At 46.3% G+C, this 25,705-nt stretch overlaps 2 protein-coding genes and 1 pseudogene across 9 annotated transcripts; 1 reads left to right on the top strand and 2 right to left on the bottom strand.

Annotated features, from left to right (window-relative positions):
• The first annotated feature begins 644 nt into the window (after positions 1-644).
• On the top strand, positions 645-3,545 carry LOC109437428 (armadillo repeat containing X-linked 6). 2 transcript variants are annotated; one of them, XR_012493549.2, is made up of 4 exons: positions 645-775; positions 1,060-1,151; positions 1,470-1,590; positions 1,895-2,033. XR_012493549.2 is itself a non-coding variant. In XM_019716646.3 (4 exons), exon 4 carries the CDS (start codon positions 2,040-2,042, stop codon positions 2,940-2,942), a length of 903 nt encoding a protein of 300 aa, XP_019572205.3. In that variant the 5' UTR covers positions 645-775; positions 1,060-1,151; positions 1,508-1,590; positions 1,895-2,039; the 3' UTR covers positions 2,943-3,545. The 2 variants fall into 2 exon arrangements, 1 of the variants encoding a protein (XP_019572205.3); XM_019716646.3 differs by having other exon boundaries at positions 1,508-1,590; positions 1,895-3,545.
• Positions 3,546-12,615: 9,070 nt separating this feature from the next.
• On the bottom strand, positions 12,616-14,696 carry LOC141569696 (protein ARMCX6 pseudogene; annotated as a pseudogene).
• Positions 14,697-21,063: 6,367 nt separating this feature from the next.
• Positions 21,064-25,453, bottom strand: ARMCX1 (armadillo repeat containing X-linked 1). Of its 7 annotated transcripts, none has more exons than XM_019716641.3 (4): positions 25,082-25,452; positions 24,125-24,286; positions 23,235-23,345; positions 21,064-22,975 (listed from the first exon to the last, which is right to left on the bottom strand). In XM_019716641.3, the coding sequence occupies exon 4, from the start codon at positions 22,835-22,837 to the stop codon at positions 21,467-21,469; it is 1,371 nt and encodes a 456-aa protein (XP_019572200.2). In that variant the 5' UTR covers positions 22,838-22,975; positions 23,235-23,345; positions 24,125-24,286; positions 25,082-25,452; the 3' UTR covers positions 21,064-21,466. The 7 variants fall into 7 exon arrangements, with proteins under 7 accessions (XP_019572200.2, XP_019572204.2, XP_019572202.2 ...); XM_019716645.3 differs by having other exon boundaries at positions 24,125-24,226; XM_019716643.3 differs by having other exon boundaries at positions 25,105-25,452.
• Positions 25,454-25,705: the final 252 nt, after the last annotated feature.

Here is a 25,705-nt window from a genome sequence, read left to right as displayed (position 1 = left end):
AGTTGCTATTTCCTGTGCAGTCAGAAGAAAGCATTTTCAATGAAGCACAAATTAACTTAACCAAATCAATGAGGCCTCCTTATTAACTGGGAAATCTTAGATAGATAGATAGATAGATAGATAGATAGATAGATAGATAGATAGATAGATAGATATAGATGTAGATATATATGAATTATTTTTTCTCCCAGTGACATAGCTTTATTGTGTCTTTTATTACAAAATAATGTTGTTTTAGTAAATAAAAAATGAAGGGAGAAATAGAACATAAATGTATCAAAAATATTAATGAAAACCTCACTATTACTTGGGCTTCCTTTTCCGCCCCTCCCCCAGCAATTTTGATACAGAGACTGGATGTGGGAAGGGGTCAGTTTCAGAGCCAAGGAAAGGGTAAGACATTTTTCCAAGAAGTATAAGTAAACGGTAGACCCAGAAAAAGATACTGCCCCTTCCTGTAATTAGAGAAAGGCAAATTCAAACACAAGGGAGCCATGATCACTTCTGGTTTCTGCTATTGTTATAGAGGAAAAGAGTGACAGGGCCCAGTGTGATGGGGTGTGGGGGGGGAACCGGAGGTACGGGGCAGGCTGGCGCCTGCCGCACTGCTTATAGGAGTAGAAATTGGGGGCCAGAGCTCACTGGTGACGTGGTCGTCACGTGACCAAGAGCTGCCTAGAGCTGAAGTCCTGCTAGTCGCCTCTGTCTGGGTACCAGCCCCCTATTACTCTGCAGGCGAGTGAAGGAAGGAGAAAAGTAACCCCGGACCGTGCAGGTCGGTGGGAGCATGGGCTCTGCTTGGAGAGAGGTGGGGATGGGAGAGAGCCAAGAGCGCCACGATCCAGGTTCAGGCCAACTGGGGCTGTGTCCCTTTCTCACCTACTTTATAAATACCTCCCCCCCACCTCCACCCCCCCATGCACATTTGAGTAGAGAACTGGCGGACTTCGGGCGGGGGCTGAGGGGAGTGAATGGTAACTGAGACTCCGGGGAAAGAAAGGGTCCACAACCTTCGTGTCCCAAGTGCTGCTCCGTCTACTAAGCACTCCGTTCCTTCAGTCCCCTGTCTGCAGGTTTGAAGCTCTGTTGGCCCGTAGGTCGCTGTAAAAGTCGCGGCGAGGGAAAGAGCAAACTGCCTTGGGACCTTGCAGGTCAGTGTGAAGGTGGGATGGACTCTTGGGTGGGGGTGGCGGTGGGGGTGGTGGAGGAGAGAAGGCTGTGATCCTTGTCCGCCGGTCCGAGTCGCCCTCTCCCGGCCCCTTCTTTCTCCACATCCCCTCCCATTTCGGTGCAGGGAAAGGGGTGTGGCGGCCTTTGCTGGGGAAATGGCGGATGACGGGGCGGGGTGGGGGCGCGCTTTAGGAAAGTCGGAAGGTGTGAGAAATATTTTCAACTCAGAGGCTGAAAATTCTGAAAAGCAAACACTGGAAGCAGTGTTCTCAGTGCTGACCTATCCACGACACTTTCAGTTCACTGCCGGCTGTCTTTCCATCTGTCCTTCTGCCAGACTCTGTTCATCAGTCACCGTGGGAGGAGCTCTGACAACAGAAGACAAGGGAAGAAGAAGGAATTTACCTGACTTTGATAGAGGTTGGTGGGAGAAACTATGAATCTTAGGGGTGGGGGTGAGGTGGAGAAGGAGACTACATGAGGGTTAGCCTCTTCATGTCACCCGCCTGTCTATCATAGCACAGCCCTACCTCCTGCCTTCTCTGTGGGGCCTGGAAGAGAAATGGTGGATCCTGAGTACAGATAAAGGATGACAGAAAAGAACAAAGAAATAGTTTCCTAATAACCCAAGTCTGTCAATCAGAACTCAAACTCCACTCTGTCTTTCTGATGAAGCACAAACTCAGGCACAGCCCAAAGGCCTAATACTGTTGTTCACCCATAGATTCATCAAAAGAGAGCTACAGGAGCCTGGGAGAGGCTGAAGACGACTACCCTCCACCATTACACACCCTGGCCCTAAAATTCCTCTTAAACAGGTGGAGAAACACCTTCTCCCATCCTGCCTCAAGGCTGGCACGGACTTGAGCATGGGCCGGGCGCGGGAAGTGGGTTGGATGGCTGCAGGACTGATGATTGGGGCTGGTGCTTGCTACTGCATTTACAAACTAACCATAGGAAGAGATGACAGTGAGAAATTGGAGGAGGAGGAAGAGGAGTGGGACTACGAGGAGCTGGATGAGGAGGAGCCCGAAATTTGGTCTGACTTCACAACTATGGCTCGGCCCTGGAGTGAGGATGGGGATTGGACTGAACCTGGGGCCCCCGGTGGCACTGAGGACAGGCCCGCAGGTGGGGGCAAGGCCAACCGAACACACCCAGTAACACAGCGTCCATTCCCCTATGAACATAAAAATACTTGGAGTGCTGAAAGCTTTAAAAATGTGATTTCTGTTTTTGGCTTCTCCAGGTGTCCGTTCATTCAGGGAAAAATGTCGTTTGTTCAGCCCAAGGATGCCGGTTTTTCATTTAGCCACAATATCAATAGTCATTTGGCCAGCCTCTCCATTGTCGGAAACACGATCCCCATTCGTGTCCCCGCTGTTAAGGAGAAGGCTTTATGTGCCCTGGATAACGTGAATGCCAGTGTGGAAAATCAGGGCCAGATTAAGATGTACATCAGCGAAGTGTGTCAGGGGACTGTGTCACATTGCTGCAACTCATTTCTGCAGCAGGCCGGATTAAATTTGTTAATAAGCATGACAGTTATTAATAACATGCTTGCCAAGTCCGTTTCAGACTTGAAGTTGTTTTCTTTGATATCAGAGGGAAGTGGCCGTGCTGAGGTTCAGGTTTTGCAACCGTTGATGGGTTTGTCTGAAAAGCCAGTCTTGGCAGGAGAATTGCCGGGTGCCCAAATGCTGCTCTCATTCACGTCCCTCTTTATCAGGAACAGAAACAGACAGGCTCCCCTGGACACCCTGGCCTCTTAAATGGCCATCTCGCACAGAATGGGACTGAGTCTGCCTAAAACTCGTTTGGTGAACACACAACTTGTGTTCTCATTCAAAGACTCTGCAGTGGGTGCTACAGAAGATCCATTCTTAGCCGATCATCACATCATGGGGGGCAAGTTACACTTGCTAAATCGAGGACCACACTCTTATTGGCCAGGCAGGGGTTCCCACAGAGCTTTGAGTAACTTCTTGGTTTTGCAGTCTGCGGGCAATGCACATTGTAAATTACTCCCTTCTTCCTGTGGTAAAGGGCTCATTTCAGCTGCCAGCCTTGGATAAAGAACATCATATTATAGCATCACGAAGGATGCCTTGCCTGTGGTGGTGTCCCTGTCCAAGCTGCACCATTTTGTGGAGACTAGACATGTATGGGAGCTTGTGCTGAAAATGCATTTCTTGCTGCATAGGTTGAATTCTTTTTCACTTACTCTTCCCTCTACACGAGCTGATGGATGGTGACCCTATTCATCAAAAAAGTACACTACCCTTCTATGTGCTGTACTGACAACCTCATTCACCCAAGTCTACATTTGTGTGTATTATCAATAAACTTTTGTGCTTTGATTGGCAAAAACAAGACATGGTTCTTGTCGTTGAGTTTACAGTCTGCATGAAGAGAAAGGCAAAACTACACAATAAATGATAATTAACTGGGGCATTTGCTCCCTGACAAATGCACGCTTATCAGGGCTCACAGGAGGCAGAGGTAGAGATGGGCTGCATTGTTCAGGATAAACCTCAAGAAGCGGTTGGGGGCTGGGGGCGAGTGGTGGGTGTCAAAGGGGGTTTGGTGGAATTAGGATGGAATGTTGGGAGGACTAAAAGAGACAACACCTGTGAAGCAGGCAGCACAGTGCCTGTCACCTGGCACAAGAAGTCCCTCGATGAAGGTGTCCTTCCTTGACTGCTGGTATACAGGGGAAAGTCAGTATCCTCGGGTTTGTCTACATACACATCCTTGGGGGCCACTCGCCAACCCATCCCTGCACCTTTAATGCCCGATTATAACAATAATGGTTGCCACTCGCTGAGTGCCTATTTTGTGTAGTTCTCTTCTGGGAAGCAGCTGTTAAACCTACTCGCAGACCCCTCCCTTCCTTGGGAGCCCAAGACCAAATTCCTGGCAGAGTGAGAAGGGTTGGTTGGCCTCTGATTCCACCGGGGGAAGCTCCCTTCTGCCCTGTGCTTAGTTCCTTCGGTGGGATCCAGGAAGGGAGCCCCCGATGAACTCCCCGTGGGGTGGTTCAGGCAGGCGCTGAGGGTGCTTGGAATGGCTGTGACTGTTCCATCCATCCTCCCCTCCATCCAAGCTCCCGTCACCCTTTGGGGGAAAGAAAGAGCCCAGCCCTGCCCACTGAACCCCTCCAGGGAAACGGGCAACTCATTCCGCCACCCCCTCCCAATATTTTCAGACCCTTTCCTGCATCACAAAAGCCGGGTTCCTGCACGTTTTTGATGTGTCCAGAAATAGTCCTCTTCCTCAAAGCCTTGGCCAACAAGTAGACAAGAAAATTCCCTTGGGCAGAGCTGCTTCTGCGACCGGTGCCCTCTCCTGGTATCCTGGGATGTTGCTTTGGGCCACTGTGCCCCGGGCATCAGTGCTCGCTGAGTGCTCTGCCTCCTGACTGCTCTCCTCAATAGAGAGTGTAGTTTTATTCTACTATTTCTCCCTTCTCCAGGAGTTTGGGTTACAGGTCGGTTACAACTCTCCTGCTTGTACCCATTGCCCTACACTTCAGGCCGTCTAGTGGGCATGGGTGTCCACCAGGTCCCAGGGCCTTCTCTGGGGATCCGCCAACTTGCAGTGGGGACGCTACCTCTTCCCAGGTCCTGGCGCCTTGGACAGCCAGCATATGATTTGAGGTTGCTCAGTCCCCAGCAAGGTTCACCCCCCTGGGGCTTTTTTGCTGGCTCTGGGGCCCTGTCTTATTTCCTAAGAGCTCCTAATGTGACCATCCCTTTCTCCCAAGTGAGCCTCATGTGGGCTGGGCAGTCAGTTTTCCACGTAGGATTACCCTACACACAGCTCCTGCATCTACTTGCCCCAGTGTAGTCAGCTTGGCCCAGGCTGTCTTCGGTGACACTTCACTGCTCAGTCTCTTTAATCTCAGCACAGAGGCAGAGGGTTTTCTCCTTCTTCCTGGCTCAGGGTCCCAAATTAACACATGCCTCCCTATTCCTCTGCACTCTGCCGAATTCCTTTTTGGGTCCTGCCTCAGGCAGTTGTCCCCCATCTCTGAGGCAGGCACTTGGTGCTTGCAGGCCACAACTGACTCCTAACACAGGGAGGGTGTGGGGACAGAGCCCCAGAAAGCAGTTTCCAGGCTCTCGGCCTCACATAGAAAGGTGCTGGCTCAGGTAGTAAATGGCCGTCAACTGTGATTGCATGGCCATCAGCTGTGGCTAGTTGGCCGTCAGCTGTAACCAGTGAGCCATTGGCCACTAATATAACTGCTGTGGCTACGCTAGCAGAAAATGGGGGCTAGCAAGAAGATGGTGGCTGGCTGGCAAGAGCGGATTGCAGAGAGGCGGATGCCGCCAGCGAGAATATAGTGATGTGACTCCCCTACTTATGGCTCCGTGGGTGTTCCTTTTTGGCCTCACCGTGTACTGCGTTCTTATGTGGGGAGCGGGAGCAGAGACCCCGCCGGACTCCCTGCACGACAGAGGGCCTCAGAGACCTTCTGCTGAGCAACTCTGTCACAGGGAAGCCTAGTGGCATTGAAACGTCTCCACGGTGTGATCTTGGCCCAACTCAAGAGCTTCCTCTCCATTTGCTGGCACTGCCTTCCTGAAGACACTCCCTGTGTGTGGAAGCTCAGGCCTCTGGTCTGCCCTTCATTCCTTGGTGGACTGCTGTGCCGGGGCAGGAACCCAGTTCCCAGTGGATTCTATCTATGGACGTGGAGGGGAGTCGGGAACATGCCTGCCAGTCAGGGTCTGATTAAGATATTCGGAGGCTATCAGCACTGGAAAGACTAATAGCTGAGGTCAAAAGATACCATCTAAAGCAGACAAAGCTGGCAATAGGGGTCTAAGTGTATTGAGTAGTACAAAGATAAACACAAAGAAATATAATTTAATTAATTAAAATTGAGTGGATGAAAAGAAGAAAGGGAGAAGGAAAGAGAAAAAATATGTATACGCATTGAATCATAATTTGTAATATCAAGGAAAATGGGAGGGAAACCAAAATACCCACATACTGGGGGCTGACTAAATAATTACGGCATATTTATGCAATAAAATACGATTCAGCTATAAACTAAAAAGCAAAATTTTATTTAGTAATATCAAAGGATTATTAAGATTATTCTGAGTGTATTAAAATCAATAAATAGATAAATACATAAAAATCTCTCTGAAATGTTGCTCAAAAAACTGGTAACATTGCCTCTGGTGAGAGAGAACTAGGTTGTGGTGACAGAGAACTGAGAGGGAGATTTTCAACGTATACCTTTTGTTATCTTTTGAATTTTGAATCACTAAGATGTTACTTATTTTTTAAATAAATTAAATTTAAATTTAAGATTAAATGTAAATAATTGGTTGACCTGTCTTTGCCAAACCTTGCGTGTTATGTGAGATGCCTGACATATGCTTATGCTTTGTAGAGCTTCCTAACGCCACATATATCTCTCTTTCTTCTGGCCCCTCTGAGGACTCAGGCAAACATATAGGGTAGTGTCCTGATTGCCTACTTGGCCTCTGTGTCCCTGTCCATTTTTTAACCCTGATCTGGTGCACTCCCTTAAGCATGTATCAGGGATAATGTCACAAAAATATTTAACCAAACTACCTATCATCTCTCTTGTAAATAATTTTATCATATAACCCATTCACCATTAATACTAAGTAATTAGGATTATAACCTCATACAAACAGAAGCAACCTACTGCCCGCATCTGGTTCAGGAAACTTAGAGTTCTCAAAGGTTATTTGTAAAACTCATGGCCATCAATTTAGAGTTTTCCTAAATTTTAAAAGCTCTCATTACATATCAGGAAGCAGGCCTGGAACACTCTGAACATAGATCTTTGCTGCAAACTGTAAGTGCCGTGATTCCCCGAAAATAAGATCTAGCCAGACCATCAGTTCTAATGTGTCTTTTGGAGCAAAATTAATATAAGACCCAGTATTTATATTATATTATATTATATTATATTATATTATATTATATTATATTATATTATATTATAAGACCTGGTCTTATGTTATAGTAAAATAAGACCAGGTCTTATATTAATTTTTGCTCCAAAAGACACATTAGAGCTGATGGTTCAGCTATGTCTTATTTTCGGGGAAACACGGTAGTGAGAACTCAGGACCTAAAGGAAGTGTCCATCAGAGAGGAACTTTGTGGAGGGGGGGAGAAGGAAGAAGAGCCAATCACATGTCTCCCGGCTCAAATCAATCCCTAGATCAAAACTCTAGAGAGTATTAGAAATGATCAGACCAGTTATTAGAAAATCTCGGAACACTGGGGTTAGTTTCTTACTTTGCCAGGCACAAGCTCTGAAAAGTATGGGGTTCTACATGGGCCAGCCCAAGTGGCAGGGTAAGAAAGGCTGAGAGAAAAGGCTGGTGGGAATAATTCCCTATCACTTCCCTTACCTCCACATGCTCTTCCCAGTTGATAAAGTCACCAAATCCATCTACTACCCAAATTAAAAGCTTGGATATTAAAAAAAATACACAATTCTGGATTCATATTTACACAGTAACAATTGGTCTTTGTGAGATGCAAATATTTGTTCAGAGGGGGCTTGTGTGACATGGTTATTTGAAGTGGTTATTTGTGGCAATACCTTGAGCCATCAGACTGTCTTTCCTTCTTTCGAAATCATCCCATATTCAGATATCCAAGAACAAAGAACAATAGAATACTAATGGTTAGACTTAATGGATACCTTGCCAGAGTTAAAGAAATATGATTGAATAAACCAGAAGAACCAGTTGGAACTACTCTATGGCCAGGTGAGAAGGAGAAAGAATGCATAAAAGTAAAATGAAAGAAATAAAAAGGTGCATAGCTAATTCTGAGAAAATAGCATTTGTGGAATAGTAGAGCTTAAGATCTTGTCCTTTTCCCTTTCCCTCCTTTTTAGGAGTAGTGATGGTGAGGCACTTGACCAAACCCCTGTTCCAAAAGCAGCAGAAAGCACAGATATGTCCAGTGTGCTGGCACATGGGATAAGGACAGCAGAGTCGTAGTAGTATAGTATTGTAGGAGAAGGTAAAGACCATGCCCATTCACACAAGCAACAAAAACAGACAAATAAGTAGGAATAACCCTCACCACCACCACCCATGTGAAAGATGATTAAAAAGAAAACATCACTAAGTGACGAAAGTATCTAAATAAATATGCCTAAGTAGAAAGATTGTAGATGCCAATCCTTGCCAATTAATTCATAAGCTTAGTGTAATTTCAATCTACACATAAAAATAGATTTGGCAATAAATGACATTAGTATGATTAACTATACATTTAGAGAAAATTAATGTTCAAAGTCTACCTCAAACCGAATATATATACACACACTAATAGTAGGCTAAAGGAGCTAACTCTAAAAAGGAAACTGTATTGATACAAGAAAGAAATAAGAGCAAATGTTTTATAATAACCATGGAGAGTGAAGCACTGTCCTAAGAAGTGAAATGAAAATATAACAGCACAACAGGAAAACATTGACTAAAACAGAAAACTCAAATTCCTAATTCATCAAATATACCACCAAAAACAAAATAAAGAAAATGATTGAGAGAAACCACTGCAAAATATGAGTTCAATATATGACAATAGCCATCTTACAAGTGTGGCTAATGGCTACCCTATGGAAAGCAAGTCTACACAGAGACAACAAATTTGCTTTTCTCTCATACACATAAGATAACTTTGGTGGGGGGAAAACTAGTCCCCAGTTTCCCATGGTGCTAAATAGTCAGGGTGAGGGTTCCTAAGTTTCCTGTGGGCCAGGTTAAGCCCTGAGAAGGAACCTGGGGCAAAGGCCTGCTCACAAGCGCCAACACACGCCTCCCCGCCAACACACACACCACCTGCCATAGGCTACCCAGTGAGCTGAGGGTCTTGAGTAAGGAGAGGTTCCTGGGACAAAGGGGTGTGTCTCAGGAGGAACTTCAACACCAGGAAGCCATCGGGGGGATGTTTGGCTAGGTGCATGAGGATCCTAGAATGTGCCACCCTGTAGCATGAGAATGGAGTGGTAAATGGTGTTGGGTTATTTGGTTATCCATTTGGGAAAAGAAGTAAAGTTGGATCACACCTTCCACCTTGCACAAAGGTAAATTCCAAGTAGATACTCGAGACAACCCTTTAAGTGGAAAGGTGTGAAAGAATTAGGAACGTATATGAACACTCATTTTGTAATCGAGCAGTGGTCCTAAGCCACACACTAAAACAAGAGGCAATAAGGGAAAGTGAGATTCAGGGTGAATAAGAGGCTAAGAGCAATGAGCGGAGGGAAGTGACAGAGTGTGAGGTGATGCATGCAGCATGTGTAACAGACAAGGGATTGTGTAATCCTCTGCAGGACTGTGCTGGACTCTGGTGCAGCACCCATCTGTATCCTAGACCAATCAGTGGCCCCTAGAAGGGAGCAGGGAGCCAGTCCTCCACACAGCCATCAAACTCTTAGCCAAATGGTGCTATGGCAGCTTCGAGATGGACTTGGTGAGGGCTGTGCCTATCCGTGGGTGACACTTCAGAGTGAGGAGAGTGTGGTTGAAACTGCTTTGACAGTGGCACATAGGGCCATGGTGTGGATGCAGGGTTTGAGACTGGATGTGTCAGCTGGGAAGCTGGATGTCTGCAACCTTGCCTGCACTCACGAGGGGAAGGTTGGATGTAAAACCACAGAATCCCCAGGAGAGGTAGCAGGCTGGGGAGGGCACTGGGAGTTAATGTGGTACCTACAGGCACCAAATGTAGATGTGATAATGAGATGAATAAGAAAAAAATCCGAGGCCCTTTCTGGAACTACAAGGCATTCTGTGGCAGCAGCTCCAGATTTACACAAGAGACAGCTTAGGCTGGGGCAGCCCCATTATGGCAGAGCATCTCCTCACAGAATGAGACAAGCTCAAGCTTTGATGACCATGTCAAATGTTTACCACTGAGAAACCCAGAAAAAAATCACTGTTGGTTGCAGCAGGCTGGTAGGCAAGTTTTGTGCTTTGGGGTCCTGTGCTGTTTCATTCTGAAGTCAGTGCGGGAAGTAGCACCATAGTCTTTCCAGTGCTGATAGCCTCCGAATATCTTAATCAGACCCTGACTGGCAGGCATGTTCCCGACTCCCCTCCACGTCCATAGATAGAATCCACTGGGAACTGGGTTCCTGCCCCGGCACAGCAGTCCACCAAGGAATGAAGGGCAGACCAGAGGCCTGAGCTTCCACACACAGGGAGTGTCTTCAGGAAGGCAGTGCCAGCAAATGGAGAGGAAGCTCTTGAGTTGGGCCAAGATCACACCGTGGAGACGTTTCAATGCCACTAGGCTTCCCTGTGACAGAGTTGCTCAGCAGAAGGTCTCTGAGGCCCTCTGTCGTGCAGGGAGTCCGGCGGGGTCTCTGCTCCCGCTCCCCACATAAGAACGCAGTACACGGTGAGGCCAAAAAGGAACACCCACGGAGCCATAAGTAGGGGAGTCACATCACTATATTCTCGCTGGCGGCATCCGCCTCTCTGCAATCCGCTCTTGCCAGCCAGCCACCATCTTCTTGCTAGCCCCCATTTTCTGCTAGCGTAGCCACAGCAGTTATATTAGTGGCCAATGGCTCACTGGTTACAGCTGACGGCCAACTAGCCACAGCTGATGGCCATGCAATCACAGTTGACGGCCATTTACTACCTGAGCCAGCACCTTTCTATGTGAGGCCGAGAGCCTGGAAACTGCTTTCTGGGGCTCTGTCCCCACACCCTCCCTGTGTTAGGAGTCAGTTGTGGCCTGCAAGCACCAAGTGCCTGCCTCAGAGATGGGGGACAACTGCCTGAGGCAGGACCCAAAAAGGAATTCGGCAGAGTGCAGAGGAATAGGGAGGCATGTGTTAATTTGGGACCCTGAGCCAGGAAGAAGGAGAAAACCCTCTGCCTCTGTGCTGAGATTAAAGAGACTGAGCAGTGAAGTGTCACCGAAGACAGCCTGGGCCAAGCTGACTACACTGGGGCAAGTAGATGCAGGAGCTGTGTGTAGGGTAATCCTACGTGGAAAACTGACTGCCCAGCCCACATGAGGCTCACTTGGGAGAAAGGGATGGTCACATTAGGAGCTCTTAGGAAATAAGACAGGGCCCCAGAGCCAGCAAAAAAGCCCCAGGGGGGTGAACCTTGCTGGGGACTGAGCAACCTCAAATCATATGCTGGCTGTCCAAGGCGCCAGGACCTGGGAAGAGGTAGCGTCCCCACTGCAAGTTGGCGGATCCCCAGAGAAGGCCCTGGGACCTGGTGGACACCCATGCCCACTAGACGGCCTGAAGTGTAGGGCAATGGGTACAAGCAGGAGAGTTGTAACCGACCTGTAACCCAAACTCCTGGAGAAGGGAGAAATAGTAGAATAAAACTACACTCTCTATTGAGGAGAGCAGTCAGGAGGCAGAGCACTCAGCGAGCACTGATGCCCGGGGCACAGTGGCCCAAAGCAACATCCCAGGATACCAGGAGAGGGCACCGGTCGCAGAAGCAGCTCTGCCCAAGGGAATTTTCTTGTCTACTTGTTGGCCAAGGCTTTGAGGAAGAGGACTATTTCTGGACACATCAAAAACGTGCAGGAACCCGGCTTTTGTGATGCAGGAAAGGGTCTGAAAATATTGGGAGGGGGTGGCGGAATGAGTTGCCCGTTTCCCTGGAGGGGTTCAGTGGGCAGGGCTGGGCTCTTTCTTTCCCCCAAAGGGTGACGGGAGCTTGGATGGAGGGGAGGATGGATGGAACAGTCACAGCCATTCCAAGCACCCTCAGCGCCTGCCTGAACCACCCCACGGGGAGTTCATCGGGGGCTCCCTTCCTGGATCCCACCGAAGGAACTAAGCACAGGGCAGAAGGGAGCTTCCCCCGGTGGAATCAGAGGCCAACCAACCCTTCTCACTCTGCCAGGAATTTGGTCTTGGGCTCCCAAGGAAGGGAGGGGTCTGCGAGTAGGTTTAACAGCTGCTTCCCAGAAGAGAACTACACAAAATAGGCACTCAGCGAGTGGCAACCATTATTGTTATAATCGGGCATTAAAGGTGCAGGGATGGGTTGGCGAGTGGCCCCCAAGGATGTGTATGTAGACAAACCCGAGGATACTGACTTTCCCCTGTATACCAGCAGTCAAGGAAGGACACCTTCATCGAGGGACTTCTTGTGCCAGGTGACAGGCACTGTGCTGCCTGCTTCACAGGTGTTGTCTCTTTTAGTCCTCCCAACATTCCATCCTAATTCCACCAAACCCCCTTTGACACCCACCACTCGCCCCCAGCCCCCAACCGCTTCTTGAGGTTTATCCTGAACAATGCAGCCCATCTCTACCTCTGCCTCCTGTGAGCCCTGATAAGCGTGCATTTGTCAGGGAGCAAATGCCCCAGTTAATTATCATTTATTGTGTAGTTTTGCCTTTCTCTTCATGCAGACTGTAAACTCAACGACAAGAACCATGTCTTGTTTTTGCCAATCAAAGCACAAAAGTTTATTGATAATACACACAAATGTAGACTTGGGTGAATGAGGTTGTCAGTACAGCACATAGAAGGGTAGTGTACTTTTTTGATGAATAGGGTCACCATCCATCAGCTCGTGTAGAGGGAAGAGTAAGTGAAAAAGAATTCAACCTATGCAGCAAGAAATGCATTTTCAGCACAAGCTCCCATACATGTCTAGTCTCCACAAAATGGTGCAGCTTGGACAGGGACACCACCACAGGCAAGGCATCCTTCGTGATGCTATAATATGATGTTCTTTATCCAAGGCTGGCAGCTGAAATGAGCCCTTTACCACAGGAAGAAGGGAGTAATTTACAATGTGCATTGCCCGCAGACTGCAAAACCAAGAAGTTACTCAAAGCTCTGTGGGAACCCCTGCCTGGCCAATAAGAGTGTGGTCCTCGATTTAGCAAGTGTAACTTGCCCCCCATGATGTGATGATCGGCTAAGAATGGATCTTCTGTAGCACCCACTGCAGAGTCTTTGAATGAGAACACAAGTTGTGTGTTCACCAAACAAGTTTTAGGCAGACTCAGTCCCATTCTGTGCGAGATGGCCATTTAAGAGGCCAGGGTGTCCAGGGGAGCCTGTCTGTTTCTGTTCCTGATAAAGAGGGACGTGAATGAGAGCAGCATTTGGGCACCCGGCAATTCTCCTGCCAAGACTGGCTTTTCAGACAAACCCATCAACGGTTGCAAAACCTGAACCTCAGCACGGCCACTTCCCTCTGATATCAAAGAAAACAACTTCAAGTCTGAAACGGACTTGGCAAGCATGTTATTAATAACTGTCATGCTTATTAACAAATTTAATCCGGCCTGCTGCAGAAATGAGTTGCAGCAATGTGACACAGTCCCCTGACACACTTCGCTGATGTACATCTTAATCTGGCCCTGATTTTCCACACTGGCATTCACGTTATCCAGGGCACATAAAGCCTTCTCCTTAACAGCGGGGACACGAATGGGGATCGTGTTTCCGACAATGGAGAGGCTGGCCAAATGACTATTGATATTGTGGCTAAATGAAAAACCGGCATCCTTGGGCTGAACAAACGACATTTTTCCCTGAATGAACGGACACCTGGAGAAGCCAAAAACAGAAATCACATTTTTTATATTGCAAGCATCACAAAAAGTCATCATTTTAATTAGGGAAAATGTCTTCTTGTTTTGGCACCATGTTCTTTTGGGGGTCCTCAGTACTTATGCTTCATGTCAGCCTCATCCCCAGGGCTTGGCTCTTCCTGGATCCTTGAATAAATTCCAGAGCCCTTTCCTGTGCTCTCCCCTGTCTGAAGTTCACTCCTCCTCTGTTCTTTTTTTGCTGTGTTTGTACACTCCCCTGATTAGTGAGTGAACGCTAGCAACTTCTGGCCTTGACCTCCAGATGTGGTTTCACTAAATAAATAACTTGAGCATATTCAACATCTTTGACAAATCACAAAATGTTCCCACTGTTGAAAAAGCCATCTAGTTTTGATGCTCTGGGAAGGAGATTTTTGGACCGTTTTTTTCTGGACACGAACCGCACTAACTGCCATCCGACATGGTGCTAGGGGCAATGCAAACATATAGAACTTTGATCTCAGTCTTCGCAGCTAGACATGCCAAAACTCAGGATGCAAGGGTATCAGTATCTCTCTTTCCTGATTTAGGGTCTTAATTTTCAAATGTTTCTCCTCTGGCTTTTATCTCCCTTAAGCTTATTCCCACTGTTTCCGTAAAGGTACATTTGAGTTTTCCAGCGCCAAGGTAAGAGTGGAGAAGAATACAAGCTGGGAGGAAGAGAAGCTGGTTTGCTTCTAAACCCTGTATTCGGACTCAAACATCCTTATCTCCAACCCTTGTCTTCAGGATATCATAATGTGTGGAGCAACTCCTTCCTTCCTTGACTAGATCTATGCCTACAGGTAGACAGACAAGGAAGAATGGAGATTGGTAGATGTACATAAGTGCCCTCTCTCCAGAATGAGTAATCTAGTTTTCAAATATCTCCCATTTAGGCCTCAGGAGTCCCTTCCACCCTGCCCTCCAGCCACTTTACCACCCCTCCACTCCACCCCCAAATACCCTCCTTTCCCATTCCCTTGCCCTCATCTACTATCTTTACCTCACTCTCTCCCCCCAAATTCCCACTTTTCTGCTCTACCCCTAATTTCTGCCCCACCCCTAATTTCTGCCCCATAAATATTGAAGCTGCTTCCCCAGAGCCAAAAAGGATTGAGATACCATAAGAGTAGAAAAGCAGGTAATGATTTCATGCTTGCTTCTACCACCCCCTTGTGACGGGTTCAGGCCCCACATTTCCTGAAGAAATGTTCATTTTGTACTAGAAATCTTGTTAATTGGTCTTCCTCTTTCTTTCTCTTGAGTTGTGCCGCCCCCTATAGGTAGCAAGCAATCCAATAAGGGTTGGTGAACATTTAGTGCTGGATAGTAGGTCATAGTTCCTACCTTTTATTGATTTAGGACTCTGTCAAAGATTCTCACCTTTCACTCCCAGATCCCAGCCTCAGCTCTCCCCCTATGCCATGCACCATTTAGAAAACTAAAATGCACTGGTGGGTAGCCTGGGGGTGTAAGGAAAGCTGACTCTATCCCTTCAGTTCTCTGTCCCCAACCCCACCCTGACTCCACCCTGAGAGCAATATTCACTATCACACCAACTTGCACACAACCAGAGTAGTTTCTTCCTTCTTCACTCGACTATAAACACGTCTCTTTAAGGTTAATAAGGGCCAATAGGGACCAAAAAGACCACCTGTCCACAATTTTTGGTCACCTGAGATAGATGTCACCAACGAGCCATGGTCCTCAAGTTTCCCTCCCACTAGCAGTGATGCAAGAGTGCACCAGCCTCTCTCCCTTCTCCTCAGCACACCAGATTTGTCACTCATTTTTTCTATGCCAATGCCAGAAAACAAAAGAAAATGGATTTTCATTTTGCCAAAACTTGTCTTCCTCTGATTTCCAGGGGATCTATCTTCTCCTGGAGCAACTATTTCTGTTTCTATTTCTTTGACTTCTCCTAGAGCAAAGGTAAACAGCCTATCTCTTTACTTCCCCTCTTCTCAGCTACTAATATCCATCATCTTTCTTGGACCCATGAGAAAGCAGATTTCATGAAATATAGCCTAGAGGGAGAGATTTTAAATATTTATTTGTCTCTGCTCATTGTTCTTGGAATACTGGCTTTTAAAAATATATTTGGCAAGGGAGATCAAATATATGGTGATGGAAGGAGAACTGACTCTGGGTGGTGAACACACAATGGGATTTATAGATGACGTAATACAGAATTGTACACCTGAAATCTATGTAATTTCACTAACAATTGTCACCCCAATAAATTTAAAAAAATAAATAAATAATATTTGGGATCTTCAGTCAAGATAGCAGAGTAGGTAAACACTGTGCTTGCCTCCTCTCATGACCAAATCAAAATTACAAATAAACTACAGAACAACCATCCTGGAGAATAGCCTGATGATTAGCTGAACTGAAGTCCTACAATGAAGAAAACACAGATGAAGCCACTGAGACTGGTAGGAGAGGTGAAGATGCAGAATGTGCTGGTCCCAAACCTGGGAGTGGTGGTTAAAAATAGGGAGGGATATCTCAGCTGTAGAGGTCTCCCCTGAGGAATGAGGGGTCCCAGTCCCACATCAGGCTCCCCAGCCCAGTGTTCCAGTGCCGAGAAGAGGAGTCCTCACAACCTCTGGCTGTGTAAACCAGCAGAAATTGTGGCTGAGTGAGACGGAGGGCTGCTGGAGTGCCAGGCATTCCTTTTAAAGGGCCCTGTGCACACTGGGCCCTTTACTCACTGATGGGCTCACTTGCTCTCAGCTCCAGCGCTGGGACAGCAGCTCAAAAGGCCCCAATGATATATAGGGGAAAACTGAATTGTCTGGCTGCAGGCGGAGGGCTGGAGGGGAAGCTTTCTCCCATACAGAATCCATTACTTCTTTGTTGAGCCCCCTCCCCTTCCTGGCCCGCAGACCCAGGCAGCCACCATATCTGAGTCCCCCTCAACCTGGATAACACTCTTTGCCCCACCCTGGTGACTCCTTGAGACCCCGCCCCATCCAACTTGCAGGCCCATCCATGCCGCTTCCAGTGGCTTTTCCATACAAACAGCCTGTCTTGGCTCATGCTACAGACTTTCCTAAAATCTCTCAAAGGTTAATGAAACCCAAACAAGCAGTATCTGGCCTTTGCATGCCCCATAACTTGTACTGAGCAGCCCCAAGCCAGGCACTAGTGGCAGCCGGCATCGGTTGGCTGATTGGCTTCTCCCAGGCACCTCAAAGTCCAGTGTGGGAGTCTGGCATCTGAGGATTGCTTTGTAGCTCATGCCAGGTGGCCCCAGGCAGGGCACAGTCTGTGATTGAACTGGTCCTGCAGCAGAGCCCCTCCCAGGATGTCCCTGGTCCGGCATGTGAGCACCACCCCAAGCTAGAGTACCACACAACTGCATGCATGGGCACACCCAAAGGGCAGACTGGGCAGGCACCAGAGTCCTGCTGAAACAAATTCTGCTTCACAGGGTCAACCCCTATACAATAGCCCCTTCATTGTAGTCACAGCCAGGCCTCACAACCAATCAGACCAAAGGTCAATCCCTTCCACTGCCATGCAAATAACAATCAAGGCTAAGCTACAACAGGAGGACACACCCAACCCACACAAGTAACACACCTGGAACACCTGGCTCAGGTAACAAAGGATACTATGCTACTTGGCCCCCCTGGGACACCTACTACATAAGGCCACTCTACAAAGACTGGGAGGCATTGCAACACTACCTAATACATAGAAACAAACACACAGTGGCAGCCAAAATGGGGAGACAAAGAAACATGTCCCAAATAAAAGAGCAGAACAAAGATCCAGAAACAAACAAACAAACAAACTAAACTAAACTAAATGGAGACAAGGAATTGACCAAACGCAGAGTTCCAAACACTGGATATAAGGATGCTCAATGATATCAAGGAGAACTTCAACAAAGAGATAGGAAACATAAAAATGAAGATAGAAAACATAAAAAAGAATCAGTCAGAAATAAAGACTATAATAACAGAAATGAAGAATGCATTACAGGGAATCAACAGTAGATTAGATGAAGCACAGGATCAAATGTGCAATTTAGACGATAAGGTAGCAGAAAACATCTAATCAGAACAGCAAAAAGAAAAAATAATCCAAAAAATTGAGGAGAGTTTAAGGGACCTCTGGGACAACCTCAAGCATACCAACATTCACATTATAGGGGTGCCAGAAGGAGAAGAGAGAGAGCAAGGAATTAAAAACCTATTTGAAGAAATAATGACACAAAACTTCCCTAACCTGGCAAAGGAAATAGATATACAAGCTCAGGAAGCACAGAGAGTCCCAAACAAGATGAACCCAAAGAGGCCCACATCAAGGTGCATGATAATTAAAATGCCAAAGATTAAAGACAAAGAAAGAATCTTAAAAGTAGCAAGAGAAAAGCAATTAGCTACCTACAGGAGAGCTCCCATATGACTATCAGCGGATTTCTCAACAGAAACTTTGCAGGCCAGAAGGGACTGGCACAAAATATTCAACACGATGAAAAGCAAGGAACTGCAACCAATATTACTCTACCCAGCAAACCTGTCATTTAGAATCAAATGACAGATAAAGAGCTTCCCAGACAAGAAAAAAAAATAAAGGAGTTCATCACCACCAAACCAGTATTACAAGGAATCTTAGAGGGACTCTTTAAGATGGAAAAAAAATCAGAAATATGAATGGCAATAATTACATACCTACCAACAATTACTTTCAATGTAAATGAATTAAATGCTCCAATGAAAAGGTAGGGGAGCTGAGTGGATAAGAAAACCACACCCTTAGATATACTGCTTACAAGAGACTCGCTTCAGATCAAAAGATATACACAGACTGTAAGTAAAGAGATGGAAAAAGGTATTTCATGAAAATGGAAACAAACAAACAGAATAGAAAATGATGGGGTGGCAATACTTATACCAGACAAAATAGACTTTAAAACAAAGACTATAACGAGACAAAAAAGACCTAGCAATCCCACTTCTGGGTATTTATCTGAACAAACCCAAAATGCTACTTCGAGAGGACATGCTCATCCATATGTTCATTGCAGCATTATTTACATAAGCCAAGATATGAACCCAACCTGGGTGTCCTTAAATGGATAAATGGGTAAAAAACAGGTGGTACATATATATAATGGAATATTACTCAGCCATAAGAAAGAACAAAATCTTGCCATCTGCAGCAATATGGATTGTCCTGAGTATAGTAAGTCAGACAGCAAAAGACAAATGTCATATGATTTCACTTAAAAGTGGAATCTAAAGAACAAAATAAATGAAACAGAAAAAAACTCATAGATACAGAGAACATTTTGATCATTGCCAGATGAAAGGGGGTTGGGTGTAGGTGAAAAAGGGAAAAGGGTTGTTCCACAGTAGTCATGAAGATGTAGAGTATAGCATAAAGAATATAGTCAATAATATTATAGTAACTATGTATGGTGTCAGATGGGTACTAGATCTATTGAGATGAGAGATGGGAGGGGCTTTGGGGGCAGGGTGAAAAGGTGAAGGGATTAAGAAATACAAATTGGTATTTCAAATAGTCATGCGAATGTATTAGGATGGTGCAAAAGTAATTGCAGTTTAAAAGGTTAAAACTAATTGCAAAAACCACAATTACTTTTCCACCAACCTAATATCCACATGTTGACAACTCATCTATCATATTAACACAGCTCCCTTTTTGGTCTAAATATTTTTTCACATACTATGTGCTCCAAACAAATGTATATAAACCCTGCCTATTTTCCCATTCTATCACCTCCTTAATTTCCAGCCTAGCTTGCATCAAACATTTTTTCCCAGCAATTACACAAAAATAATCAACATACATTACAGATAAGAAAATACAGATGAGGGAAAAGATGATAATATTAAATTCATGCATTATTGTATTACTCATAACTATTCTTACTTTGACATATAGTCTTTCAGAAGTTTTAATACATGTAAATATTTTATATTTCTCAAAAATGAAATATACTATCTAGGTATACAAGCATGTAACTGGCTTTTCCACTTAACATTATATGCTGAATTTTTCCAAGTAAATAAGTATAGATGCCCATCAACATTTCTAAGAGCTGCATAATGTTTCAATGTGTAGACATACCCTAAATTGTTTAGCCAGGTGCCTATTTTGAAACATTTGGGTCATTCACAATTTTTCACTCTTCAAAATGATCTGAAGCCTTGTACAAGCTAATTATTTGATTATTTCCTCAGGATAAATTTCTACAAGTGGAATTACTGGGTCAAAGAGCATGCGCATCTTAAAGGCTGCTAAAACATGTGTCCAAATGGGCCTTGCACCAGTGTATGCTCCCACCAGCACAGTTGGAGTGCGCCCCCCTCACCACACTCTGGGGTGGGAGAGAGGTGGATCTTCTCCAGTATGGATGCCAACAGCCCTCTTGATGGTTCCATAAAGATCCTGGCCCAGCCGGCCTTATAAAAGAAATCTGATAGAAGTGCTGAAAATTATTCTTTCTTCTATTATATTTTCTTATTTCCAAATAGTAACTAGTGTATTCACTTACATAGATACCAGAGTTGGCCAAGAAAGAGGATGTTTTCCTATCAAATGCCCTCAGGACTCTAAAATAAAACTGTCCCTCTCCGTATGCCCCCAGAATGGATTCCAACATTTCTTCATTCAAAGGGTCTCTCACTTCCTTCCTTACCATTCCCATGATCAGCAGTGAAATTTCACGCCTTTATCATCTTGCACTTGGACGATGGTAATAACTTCCTAACCAGTGTTCCAATCTCCAGTGGCCATCCCCAACTCTGACCCATCTTGCACACAAATCAGCTGTATCGTTTTCCTTTCATCCTGTCATTCCTGTGGTTACGAAAGGTTTTGGTGTCTTCCAGGGGTGGATGGAGTAATATGCAGGCACCTCAGTTTAGCAATCAGGGATCCTCCATGAATGGGACACACCCCAAATGCTGGACTGTATTTCCCATCACTCTCCTTCCCACACTTTGCACTCCAGGCAGGTCAGCCTCCTCTCTGGAGCAGGATTCCCACCTCCATGCCTTTCTTCCCACCACTCTTTCTTCCTCCAATGCCCTTGTGCCCTGTTTTTAACCCATCCTTCAAGCCCAGCTTACTTAAGTGCCCCTCCTCTGTAAAACTTTCTCTGAACACTGTTGCCTATAGAAGTTTTTGCCATCTCTAAGCAATAGTAGGAATCAGCTGGCCGTGATCAGAGGCTCCTGGTTTTGTTAGTATCTTTTCATTTCCACACATCTTTCCTTCCCAAATAGATCATAAATTCAATAACATGATAAATTTGTTTTTGTTTACTGGTTAAAACACACGGCTTTATTGATGAAACACAAGTCTAAGATTAACAAATGTAAACCAATACAAAAGTGTAGCTTATTCATTAGTTTGCTGTCAGTTTATGTAAATAGTAAAAATATCTCAATCTAGGTAGCAAGATGGAATCAGTAAGTGCTTTCTTTGTACAAGTTCTAGTATTCACTTGACATCCTTAAAGTGGTCCAGACTAAAACCAACCATCACAACCAGCATCACTGTTGGTGATCTGTGATATTCATTATTCCAAAATAGCAGCTGAAAGTATCTCTTTGTCATATAAGCACAGTGAAAAAGAAATAATTTACAAAATGCACTATTCCCAAGTGCAAATTAAAAAAATACCTCATTATTGTTTGGGACAGACCCCCAATTAGAGTTTGGTCAATACTTTTAGGACTTTTACTTTCACAACCAGATCACTGTGATTTGCTAATGCTTTGATTTTCTTCACACACACACCAGATTCTTTAAATAAGAAAAAAAGTGAACTTCTGCTGAATTCTTTCCTGGATGATGCAAGCCCTTCATTTTTTATGTTGTCATTTATATTCTCAAATAGGGTTAGGATATTAAGAAGAATCTCTCTGTCCCATTCTTTATTAAAGAGGGAAATCAATTCTGATGGTACTTTACAACTGACCAGCTCTCTTGTCATGGCTGGGTTTTCAGTAAAGTTTATAATTAGTTTCATAATCTGAATCTTGGTGAAGTAATTTCCCAGGAATAACAAAGCAAAAAAGTCTGGAAAAGAATAGGAAAGCAAATGTTGGTAATGATTAGTCACAGTCATGTTAGTTAACAGTCTTAGTCCAGCCATCTGCACAGCTGAGTCCAAGCGACAGATCATGGTGTCATCACACACTTGACTGATATATGTCTTAATCTTGCCCTGATTTTCAGCATTCACACTCAAGTTATTAAGGGCATTATAAGCCTTTTCCCTAATAATGGGATCTTTTGTTTTTATCAGTTTTGCAATAATTGGGAGACCACCCAATTCCCGAATGGCATTTTGGTTAAATGAATATGCTGCGTTGTTACCCAGAGTGACCAAGGCTACTTCCTGAATAAAAGGATCATTTGTTCTTTCCAAGATATTAAGGACCTTTTGAAGGTCTGCAGTACCTAGAATATCATCAATTTTATAGGGAAAGTTGAACTTGCCCCTGCGAACAGGCCATGCTGTAGCTGGAGTCCTGGTGCTCTTAGCTCGGGTCCTTCCCTTGGACTTTCCACTTGCCTTGCTTCCAGCCCTAGCTCCACTCCTGGTGGGATGGCAGCCTCCACCTCTACCTCCTGGGCAGGGTAAACTTGGTGCAAGGGTTCTGGTCCCAGATATGGTACCCAACCTGGCCCCTTTGCCAGCCTTTGCACTTGCCTGTTCCTTCAGGGTACTAAAAAGGGCCTTGGCCTTGGCTTCTAGGCTACCTCCACTCTGGGACCATGAGTGGACCTCCACCTTTACATCTGGACCACTCTTGAGTTCCACACCCACCTCAGTCTTGGTCTTTGAGTCACCCTGAAGTCTAGTTCCAGCCCCCATCCCAGCATTAGTTCCTTTCCCAGTCTGGACTCCAGTCTCTGCAATATCACTAGATTCCTCCTCATCGTCATCATCGTCTTCGGCCCACATTTTCTCGCTCTCATCCCTTCCCCAGGTCAGTCTGTACACGCAGTAGCAAGCGCCAGCCCCGATCACCACACCAGCAGCCACACAGCCAGCTTCCCGAGTACGACCCATACTGGGGCGAATGTCTGAGATGAATTCTTAACAGGGGCAGAGAGAGCTTGCTCTGGCCCAGAGGAGTGCTCCCACGTCAGGAGTGGAGTCTTTAGTTATAGCTGGCAGGCTCTGCAACAGATGCAGATACAGTGGGACCTAGGAAAGAAGGAAAGATTTCAGGCTGCAGTCTCCTTCTTTGTACCTGTGCATGCAGACAGACTAAACTATGGACCAAAAGACAGACTGACCAGCAAACAGGATGGGACATCGCAGGGACTCAGAGCTAGATCATTGATTCCTTTCTTCCATCAGCAAGGTAATTTTGAAAATTTTCCACACCTCCAGATTCTCCAACCTCATGTTCAACCACCTCACCCCAGTTCGTTCAATTTAAGGTATCTAATCAGTTCCCTACCTCTACTGCCCCTCCAAATGTCCTGGGGCCAGTGGCACCCCCACATACACCCCCACAGGTCCAGACAGTTTCTTTTCTTTCTTGCTGGGAAGTGCACTGTATCCTGCAAACCTGCATACAAAACGGGTGGGGAGGAGGATGCTGAGAGCTCAAGGGATAGATGGATCTCACCAGGTGCTGGACACACGCTCCTCTCCCAAATCTTTGGCCCTAGTCCCGCATAGCCCAATATTTCCCATCTTCGTTATACTCCTCACCTCACAGCGCTGCGGTTTTGAAATTCATTATTTCCCCCCTACTCCTCCTTGGATCTCCTTTAATCCTCCATCCCACCCCCACACCCGGAAAATCACTTCCTCCGAAGGTGACACCACATCCCCTTCCCTGTAACAAAACCAATGGTGGTGCAGTGAGAGTGTCTAGAAGCTAGCCAGACTGGCGTAAAATGCACAAAGGTCTCCAACTCCACCCTTGCCTCCGCCACCTCCACCATCTCAGAGATACCAGGCCACTCCTCCCCCACCCATTATACTAACTTCCCCTGCTCCGGAGGAATTTCCTTCGTCCCACATCTCCGTTTCCGCTTCCACTCTGGGACTGAGTGCTTGATGGACGGATCAATACCAAGGACACTGTACCCCGAAGAGTAATTTGGAGCAAGGTCCTCCCTACCCCCACCCAGTACTCTCATGACACCCTCCTCCTCCCAGCCACTTCTTTCCCTGTCTTGTACCTGCAGAGAACTTTCTTTTGTAAGCTCCGAAATGGTGTAGAGAGGAGGGGAGGAAGGGGGATGCGAAGGAGGTCCACGGGCCTATTCGAGTTTGCAGTCTCCAGCATTCTCCACCCCAGGGGTCTCCAATAGTGCCAGCACCCTCACTCTGACCTACTTGTTTCTGGATAGTGTTCCTCTTCTTCCTGCTTTCGGGTCGGATTGGCCTTCCGGCGCAAGATCCGCAGACACTGACAGGCGACTAGGCAGAGGCGGATGGCTGGGCGGACAGAACAGCACTTCAGAGAGTCCCAATACCAGCTTTTCCGAATTCAAGGTCCTGGTGGTCGAACGGATTTTACCTTTTGGTCTCTCACCCTATCTCCACTTCTCAGGACTCCGCGGACATCAGTCCTCTTCCTACAAGACGTCCACCCGTTCCCATCCCTTCCCCCCAACCCCTATCCCCCACTCTCAGCGGTCGGCCATTTTCCCAGCAAAAACCACACCCCTTTGGAACAACTGGAATTAGGGGGGGCGGGGCGAGGGACTACGGAAAACTAGAGGAGATAAAGACCAAAAGATTTCTTCGATCCCTCTCCCCGACGCAGTCCCACCCCCAATGACAACTTTTTTTGTAGGCGGTGTCACATCCTTTTTCCTACATAAAATAGCAGGGAGCTAGCTGGAGAGTCATTAATGGGCCCAAGTTAAGGTAAGGACTTCAGCCATCCCCGCCCTTCTCGGGGCCACGGGGCAATCCCCCTTTTACACTGACATGCAGGGATTCAGGGCAGATCCTCTGCTCCGAGTGGTACAGCGCTCTACTGAAAGACAAGCGGAATGACATACGGGCAGCCCCCAAATTCTGGCTTGGTAGATGGACCAGCACACAGTGCAGGAATCCAAACAAACTGCCCTTCCTGATTCAAAGCCCTGGATGCCAAAGGTTTCTCCCCTCCTGATCTGGGGTCTCCCCTGGAATACAGCCCCCAGTGTCCACCATTTTCGTTCTTGGAAGGGCAGGGGATAATCCAAGTGTGTGGAGAAAGAAGGCCTTATCCCTCTTCTGTCTCCACCCTCCACTACCTGCACTTCAGGGATCTCCCAGGCAGCGCCCATTCCACACACAGACCTGCTGGGATCCGGACAGTTTACCTCCTCCTCCTTCCCTGGCCACAGGCCCGCCCGCCCTTGGGGCAATAGGCAGATGGCAACCGGACCAAACGAAGAACAGGATTAGAAGGGCGTCTGCACACGTCGCTTCTACTCACGTGAGGGCCACGTCACTGGTGAGCTCAGGACCCCAATTACCACTCCCACCAGCAGTGCGGCTGGAGCTGACCCACCAATTTCCTTCCTCACCACATCAGGTCCTGCCACTCATTTTCCTCTGCCAATCCCAGAAATCGGGGATAGCTTCTCCTTGTGATTGGAATTTGCCTTTCTTTACTTACAGGGAGAAACCACATCTGCTCCCATGTCCATTGGTCTTTTCTTCCTCTTTGAGGAATAGTTTGTTTCCCTTATCCCTGTCCAACCGTGTCTCCCTTCACCAACCACCAGTCATGAAGGTACAGTATTTCCCCTGCATCCCTATAGAAATGGGAGGAAAGATCTCAGAATAGGATACAGGTAGTGGGAGTGTCTTACGTCCTTAAACTTTTCTGTTCATTTTTTTAAAATCATAATACATTACTTTTATATTAAGAAAATAAAATGCCATTAGAGTGAAGAAGAATTTAAGGGGGAGAGAAAA

The sequence above is a fragment of the Rhinolophus sinicus genome, chromosome 18 (assembly GCF_057876585.1).
Source record: "Rhinolophus sinicus isolate RSI-liver-muscle chromosome 18, RSI-T2T, whole genome shotgun sequence".
Taxonomy (NCBI): Eukaryota; Metazoa; Chordata; class Mammalia; order Chiroptera; family Rhinolophidae; genus Rhinolophus; species Rhinolophus sinicus.
Note: the sequence above shows the minus strand (reverse complement) of the source record. Positions and strands in the feature narration are given on the sequence as shown.